At 42.5% G+C, this 8656-nt stretch overlaps 1 protein-coding gene across 1 annotated transcript; it reads left to right on the top strand.

Moving 5' to 3' along the window:
- The first annotated feature begins 4517 nt into the window (after window positions 1-4517).
- FOXL3 (forkhead box L3) lies at window positions 4518-8354 on the top strand. Its single transcript, XM_069029886.1, has 3 exons — window positions 4518-4654; window positions 5399-5567; window positions 5920-8354. The coding sequence occupies exons 1-3, from the start codon at window positions 4548-4550 to the stop codon at window positions 6400-6402; spliced, it is 759 nt and encodes a 252-aa protein (XP_068885987.1). The 5' UTR covers window positions 4518-4547; the 3' UTR covers window positions 6403-8354.
- The last annotated feature ends 302 nt before the right edge of the window (window positions 8355-8656 follow it).

Below are 8656 nucleotides of genomic sequence, written 5' to 3'. Positions count from 1 at the left end.
TTAACCACCAACATCCCTCCAGCAGAAAGGTGCTGGGCAAACCAAGGACAGGATATAAAATTTTAGTTGTCCTTTTGGGCCAACCCAAACAATTTTGTCCAACCAAAAATGATTATTTATTTATTTTCCAATTGTTTATAAAGCTTTTAAAATATCTTTCCATTACATTTGGGTTTAAGTAGAAAATGTGCTAAAAAAATTTCAGAATTTCAGTTAATAAGTATCTAAAAGCTAGAGACTTGTCCACATTCTCCCTCCACTGTCTTTGGAGCCATGAATTCATGAGAGCAAATGAGTCACAACACAAGAGTAGGTAGGAGAACTGACTTTTCACCCTGGAAATCCTCCTTTTTCCTATTTTTCACTGCCAGAACACAACTGAGAATCTCCAGAAATGGATTTTCACATATGCCTTGTGAATCTCCTTATCCAGCTAGGGCAGGGATGATAGGTCTGAGCTACTTTCTATAGTTGCTTGCTTATTTACCACCTCTGATGTGATGAATTGTCATTGAAGGTTTCTTGTCCACATTCCTGTTTTGGTAGAAACCCGTGCTGTGCTTTATGCATGAGTTTTACACTGCTGCAGCTAGAAGGCATGCAGATGAGGAATGCTTCTCCAAATAACCCCCTAGCTAGGAAATATAAACAATTCTCACTGAACTCCAGCAGAAAACCACAAATTGTGGTGCAAATTTTATTTCCATGAAGTTCTACATGTGAACACAAAAGAGATGCAGAAGGGAAAGCAATTCAGCTGATGGATGTGGGTGAAGCAGAGAGAAATTTAGGGTGAAATTCAGGTGGACAGTGTGGCAAGCCTCATCCCTTTCCTAGGAATAAGGGTCACTGAGTTGAACGCCATGAGATGTCTCATAGGGAGAGCCAAATACCCATCCAAGTTTGGGGAAGTCTCCTTCTCTTCATCCCATATCAAAATAACTAAGAGTGCATAAGAACCTGCATTTCCCCGTTCTCTTCTTTGTCAGTGACAGATCTTGTACTAAAAAGTGCTAAAAAGAAAGCAGTTTACTGGTGGTGTTGGTTGTTGTTGAGGGATTCAAAGCCTGCTGAAGGACGCCACTGGTTTCCACTGATTTAAACTGAATGAGAGTAGATTTAGGTTGAATGTAAGAAAGAAATTCTTCCCTGAGAGGGTGGTGAGGCCCTGGCACAGGGTGCCCAGAGAAGCTGTGGCTGCCCCATCCCTGGAAGTGTCCATGGGCAGGTTGGATGGGGCTTGGAGCAGCCTGGGATTGGGGAAGGTGTCCCTGCCCACGTTAAAGGGGTTGGAACACGATGATCTTAAAAAGTCTCCTCCATTCCAAATAATTCTATGATTACATGATAAACTTAAAAGGTTTGGAATAAAGTCCTAAAATGCAACCAAGTCTGAGAGGCAGCAGGAGGAGTTGTGCTGCTGGGAGACTCCAATCTACACCAGTAGAAGACTGGAATGCCAGCATTCAGTCCTAAACACTGAGGCGCTCACTGCTATTCTGTTATCCCATAATGAGCAGTATTTCAGCCCAGTTTGGATTTATGGCTTGTCTGGATTTCATGCACAACTTTCATAATCTCTGTCATAATTACAAAAATTGCAAATAACTTTTTAATATCAGTGTTTAAAAAATTAGTCAAATCTTTCACAGCGTTTTTATTGCCTATTTACAATCTCAAATCAAATGGTTTACAACTTCGTGTTCTGAAAATATACAACGTAAGAAAACACTAGCCTGGCAAAATTATGCTTTTATGATAATGACAGGGGTGAGTTACAGTTGCTCTAGTTAAACTGTAATGGCTGCACAGATGCTGGGAAAAAACTATTGTACAACATGTTCTGCCACCATAAGCATGGCACCTGCTCGCTCCACCATGGCACATACAAGAGCATGTTAACAGTTCTTCATGAATATTATTTTCAGGGATTATAATTGGACCATAAATGTTCACTTGGGGATAAAATATCAGCATGCAGGCTTTAAAAATTACCTTGAGAAATATTCTGCCAGTTTTACGTATATGGATTTCAGAAGCAAGTTTATGAGAGACTGTATATAACTTGTTTCTGATCTTGTAGCACTCAGAAATGGTTTGTGTTCTTCTTAGGGTCTGGATGAATTTGCAGCAGGTGAGTGCAGTGGTATTTACAGAGCCAGAAACCAAATCCTCCAGCTCTCAGAAGAGACTGTGTCTATCCACACACAGATGATGTGTGACACAAATGGCAATGGCAGGAGTTTCCTGTCTCCTGCCAAGCTGCCCCTGCACCACTCACCATGGTCCCACTCACTCCTGAGGTGCTGCCCAAGGACACCAACACAAGTTGTTATGATCTGACTCCTTTTGCTCAATTTAGCCTCACAAACCAACTGCTGAGATGGAAATTTAATCCAAGTGTCTTTCCCTCTGGAATGGGTGAGGAGTACGGTGGCCATGAGCTGCAATGCACATTGCAGAAGTGCTTGACCTGGACAAGTGGGTTACACTCACCCCTGCCAAAAAATATAGGAATAGAGATAATTAACATTACTACACACATGACACTACAGTCATTTGCTCTAATTCCCACTACAGAAAGCTTCACCAATTGAATCCTGTCAGTAAATACGTGAGGATTTTGGTCAAAGTGTGTTTGTCTGACTTTCTTAGCAAGCCAATTTTCATAAATGGAATACGATGAACTGAAAAAAGGGTGCTTACAGATTGGGTAAAATCAGTCAACCAATCCAGTTGGTTGCTTTTTGAAATTGTTATAAATCAGAAGCAAGACCTTTTTTAGCCTTTAGTTTGAGTTACTGGAATTTCAGTGAGGTAAAACACCTCCAAAGAAATGAACCACTGCTAAAAATCAATGTGGGCATCTACTTGTGTCTCAAGTATCATGGGTTTTAGTGGGGGAGAATCTTCCCTAATATTTGACACATCTTCTTTACTTTAAACCTTCTAGACCAGCTGGACAGAGTATGAGTGGAGATCAGACATTATATATTTAATTTTCCTCCACTGAATCTGCTCTATCTTACTCAATATTAAAGCTCTGCTAATGCCTTAGGCAGCAGTAGCTGACCCTTTGAATTAACACCTCCTCTGCAGTGGATGCCTCATGCATATGCCTATTGATGTATTTTAGAGTGGAAATAATTTTTATTTTGGCTATCTGCTCTGGCTTCATATTCCCAAGAAAACAGCTCATGTATATGGTTTTTCTCATGCCATGTATTTCCCCCTGTGCCCTGCTATCGTGTCGTGTTATAGTCCACAGCAAAAGCCTTCTCATGTCCATCTTTGTCAGAACTCTAGGAGCCACTAAAGCATCATTTTAAAGGGCTCTTTATCACTCAGATGGATTTTCCCCTAATTGTATCCTTTAACTCCAAAAGGGGTTTGGGGACATACTTTGCATGAAAGATGCTACAGAAAACAAAAGTTGCATTGCTAGTGGTTCTGCTTTTGTATTTCCATCCAGGGAAACTCTCAGCACAACAATTTGCTTTCTCTTCTCCAAAACCCATTTCCTCCTGGGGCTATTTCCTGGGACAGAGCTGTCTTCAAATAATTTAATTATCATGTGGCACACACCTTTTAAGTCCCCCCTGAAATGGTGCGTGATGCCTTTGGTTTACATCACTTGTTGGAAAACACTCCAAAGCATTGAAAAACTATTAAATTGTTACAGTATTGGATGCCAACACACAGGGCTATTAGTCTAATTCATCCTCCAGATCAAAGCCCACACAGGCAGCTCTCCTGCCTACAGCTATTTTCCTTTTACTTTCCTGCTTGACAGTAGTCCCTCATATCCCTCTGTTCCACTTTCTTTGAACATACAGATTTTCCTTTAGTCATGGAAATATAATTTATGTCTATTATACTGTATTATAGATTGCAGATCAGGACGAGCGTGCATTACTGCCCGGGACGTCTGTTTATTGTACGTCGGTTTTCTAAAAATAAATAAATAAGAAAGCCACCCTGCTCCGCTGGGGAGAGAAAAATACAGAGGGGGAGCACTCGGGGGCTGTGGGGAGCTGCACTCCGTTCCCAAAGTTTTAATTTCCAAGTGGAGACCTTGAAGCATGATTTATTAACATCATGCTGTTTGCTTTTGTCACGTTGTGGATGCGGCGGGGGGAGCGCTGGCCCCTCTCCAGCCTGGACCACCCAGCGAGCCAAGCGCAGCTACCGGCACCGCGCACCCCGGTTCAAAGGTTCACCCCCAATTCACCGGCTCCACCAGCCCCCAGCAGCCTGCCTGTGCCACCCCACTGGGGGCAACAGCAAGAACAGCAAGAACAGCACCCCACCCCCCCCAAAAAAAAAAAATATCCGAACAGACGGGCTGTCTGGGACGCGAGAATTGCAAAAACAATCCCCACCCCATCACGGAGAGTGTGTGTGCACGGAGGAGAGGGAGTGTGAGGAGGGGGGAGAGAGGGAATGAGACAGACAGAGGGGAGGGAAGAAGGGAGGAGGGAGTCCAAGCTCTGAGAAACATCACTCCATCTCTCTCACTCCACAGGAGCTGAGCAAGGAGCAGGACGATGTTTGACAACACGCAGTACCCCTATAACTGCTTCAATTATGATGGGGATGATTATCCTACCTGTAGTTCTGACGAAGAGAAAAAATTCACCAGACCGGCGTACAGGTAAGATGAAGTTTTTCCAAGTCCCCCTATCTCTGGTGAGGTTTCTGAGCTCTGGGCTGGTGGGATCACAGCTCTCAGGGGAGCGTGGGGCCAGCTGTGTGCAATGGGTACAGGCACTGCAGTGGGCACATTTCCCCCCTTTCTGTGAGTGAAGCGTTCATGATTTGTTTCCTCCCATGACGGGTCACAGCAACTCTGGCATGCCCTTAAGCCTCCAGATCTCAGTCAGTCTTCAACCTCCAGGACCCCTGGGAGAAGGGAATTAAATGTTCAATGTGCCAACGGGTGAATGGGATGCAGAAAATCCCGGTGTGGTGGGAAGAGGCACGGTGTAGATGTTCACAGGGACATCCAAGGTCCTTTCCACGAGCAGGGTTGGTCCCCAGTGACAGTGACTCTGAGCCTGGTCTGTCTCACTGCAGCCGTCCTGCTCAGGGAAACTTTTCAGACGGAGTTGGAGAGGTGTGTGATCTTTCTGCAACCCTCCTGTGCCCTGCCCTGAGTGCCAGGGCAGGCAGCCCTGGGGACTCAATGCCTGGCAGTCCCCCCTCCGTGTCACCTGGGGCTCGTGGAGGACAGGCAGCGACCACACTCAGGACTTCTCCCCGGGACACCTCGGATCAGGGAGCAGATCCACTGGGGGAGTTTTGGAAGCAGGATATAGGAACACATGTACCCATGTGGTCCTGAAAACTGAGTCTGTGAGTAGGGCGATGGTGTAACAGCAAGTTTTCCTTTTTCCAGCTACATTGCCTTAATTGCAATGGCCATCCAGCAAAGCCCTTCAAATAAAGTCACCCTCTCTGGCATTTATGACTTTATAATGAAGAAATTTCCTTACTACAGATCAAATCAAAGGGCCTGGCAGAACTCCATCCGACATAACTTATCGCTTAACAATTGTTTTGTGAAGGTAAGATCAGTTACTGTGTATTTACATACACACTGTGCATGGCTAAAAAAATATATGCAGCAATAATCTCATCACTGGGAAAGAAGGGAAACAAACAGCTGAGCTGAAAATCACTTAAAATCTCTCTGAGTTGTCAATTCCAGAGATAAGGAGTATATCCTTGTCTGATGTGTGCTAATAGATAACAAATTGAAGAGGATGGGGCTTACATCTTACTCATATAATGACAGAGAATAGGCTTAAACGTCTTGTCATATGTGTTTACACCATTCTTGAATGTAAATGAATGCAGATGCTGAACAGCAGCATCTGTAACACATACAAATACTGAACTGCCTTTAAATAAATACAGGTTCCCAGAACAGAAGGGAATGAGAAGGGGAAAGGAAACTATTGGAGCTTTGCAACAGGATGTGAATCCATGCTGGATCTCTTTGAAAATGGGAATTACAGGAGAAGACGGAGGAGGAGGAATGTGAAAAGGGAACACAAGGAGCAGAGACCAAGCAGAGCGAAAAGTCCTTCATCCCCCAGTATCTCTTCTGTGGACTCTGCTTTGAACAACATTTCCTCTTCTGAAAGTAAACATGAAAGAATTGAACCGGGCCCAAAACTTCTGGAGCCTTGTGGGTTTGCTCCAAACAGCGTGACCAACAGGCAGAGCCTAAGCAATTCCTCCTTAGCAAAATCGGATTCTGAAATCAAATTTAGCATCGACTACATCCTTTCAGCCCCTGACCCTTTGCCTGTCCTGAGATCTCAGTATAACATGCAAGAAAATAAATATCACCTACTGGAGGCCCCGCATATTAATCTCCAGTTCTGGACAATGTGATGTTATTTATTCGTGGTAACAAAGTCTGAGTCACAGTGTGTTCAGCAGCCTCGTGTCACTGAAAATCAGCTCCTGCCTCCTTGTTTTCCTCCCAAGCAGTGCTCAGAAAGGGTTACGGACTCACCAGCTGATGCTCTGTCTGTGCCCAAAGTACTTTGCTAAGATTAAAGCATAAATAACAGTTACCAATATCGGTTTTCACCACGCTGAAATTTATGAAATTCTAGCTTTATTTTCTAAACTGCCTTGGACGTCATTTAGCACCACAAAGAATTTCCTTTCTCAAGCAGAATCCGACAGAGAAGAGACTTGCTTATCATCCACTGCTTTATTAAAGACAAAGTGAATTTGATCCCACTTTCAGTGGTGGAAATTAGGATTAACTCCACTGGAGTATATAGGTCAGAACTTAAGCTGATCTAAAACGGTGTAATTCTGTCGACTTACACTGGCTGGGAATGTGGGGGGGTGGAGGGTGGAAATTTGTTTCTTAAAAGGAATTACAGAAAATCACCCTGTCTTCCTTATTTTTCCTTTTAACCTCATGTTTCAAACTATTTTGCAGCTTTAATTAATTGTTCATTAGAAAGCGTAGCTATTGATAAGTATTTCAAGTATATTTGTGTTTATATTCGGGGCAGAATTGTTTAAATTGTTGAAGTGAAGTTGTGTTCAAAATAATTCCAAGAGACCTAATTGCAAGGATGCTGAACTCTGGTAGACTTTGATAGGTAATGTGACAGTCAAAGAGTCTCTTAATGCCTTGTATAAAAAAACCCCCAACACTTCTTCCCTTGTACTACCAGAAATCTTCCTGAGATGCTGCAGGAAAGTCCTTGGCCATATTTCATTTAGCAAGTGTGAAAGGAAACCTGGCACTGCAAAAAGCCCTGTTTAGTGTTGAGCAAAGCTAAAATTCCACCTACCTGCTCTGAGACAAGTTGTATATTCCCATTAAATAGATTTTTATTGATCCTTCTTGCAAGCAATTACCAAAGTGGTGCTTGATATGATTTCAGCTAAACTGGTGAGATTTATAATTTTCAGATATCAATGTTAGCTCATGAGCTCCATTTCTGAGAAAGCCACTCCATTACCATTTACATGCAGTGGGACATTTGGAACAGAACCTGATGGACAGTGATGAACTCTAATGAGCTTTTAAGAAGTTGCTTTTATACAACTTGCTCACAATGAATTGCTTCCCAGAAGATAAACAACATTAGTAAAGGCTCCACAAAATCCTGGCTTTGACTTGGCTACTACAGTCTTCACCTACTGCAGATAAAAGGAAAAAAGACAAGAATTCTGATGGTTTTAAGCAATTAAATACAGAGATAAAATTACCTTTGCAACAGGAACTAAAGGTAAATGAAGGTGTATGAGATAAGATTCAGCATAGAGGTATGCTGAGGCATGACTTGAATTTTTATGCAGAAGCTTTGACATTTCACTAAGTTATTTTACATTGTGTCTAATATATACTGTACATTTATACTATATATTCTTATATATTGTTATTGAGAAAGGGAGCAATATCACTGCACTTATATGTTGTAAAAATGCATGATGTATGTTGTCATGATGCTGAAACTCCTGGCATATACTTAAAATTTACCATCAGTGGTATTTCACACTGATTGGTAATAAATGCTCATTTTTTGGAAAACTATAAAACTTGTTATCTTCAGGCATTTCTACAGCATGCAAAAGTCTTTGCTTCTTCTTCAGAAAAGCAAAAATGGAAAATCATGTCAATTACATCACTGCATGTCTTCCAAACTTTGAAAGGATGATTTCTTGAGACCAAATTCTGCCTTCAGATGGGAGCTTTCAATTCTCGGAGAATCAACAATTATTCTGGGCGATGATTAGACCTGACTGATCTGCTGTTATCAGACCTGATCGATCTGCTGCTTACACTGATAGTAGAGAAAGAAGAAAACCTCGCGGGGGGGGGGGACTGGACAGATGGATTCTCATTTGAAGAGGGACGAGAATTTGCTCCTTTAGTGTTCATGCTCAGTAGTGAATAGGTGTGGGAAGAGCATGTCCTCATTTAGTGCTTCAGTGTTTGCATGCACTCGCTGTGGGTCGGTACTTGTGCACCTCTGGGATCCTGCCTACAGATAAATAGTCGTGTTTTATACACAGATCTTCTTCCTGATTGTTTTAAACATGGCACTGCTGCTGTTGGGCTGAGAGTTATAGTACACACCTGCAGTATATTTGAAATACATATTTTCTGCTGTGA

This window comes from Aphelocoma coerulescens, chromosome 14, assembly GCF_041296385.1.
Source record: "Aphelocoma coerulescens isolate FSJ_1873_10779 chromosome 14, UR_Acoe_1.0, whole genome shotgun sequence".
Classification (NCBI taxonomy): Eukaryota; Metazoa; Chordata; class Aves; order Passeriformes; family Corvidae; genus Aphelocoma; species Aphelocoma coerulescens.
The sequence above is the reverse complement of the archived record's forward strand: the minus strand, read 5'-3'. Positions and strand labels throughout refer to the sequence as shown.

Coding starts and splice junctions, on each gene's coding strand:
- FOXL3 (XM_069029886.1), top strand. CDS start 4,548: ATGTTTGACAACACGCAGTACCCCTATAACTGCTTCAATTATGATGGG. Junction 4,655..5,398: donor TTCACCAGACCGGCGTACAG/GTAAGATGAAGT, acceptor TCCTTTTTCCAG/CTACATTGCCTTAATTGCAA. Junction 5,568..5,919: donor TTAACAATTGTTTTGTGAAG/GTAAGATCAGTT, acceptor AAATAAATACAG/GTTCCCAGAACAGAAGGGAA.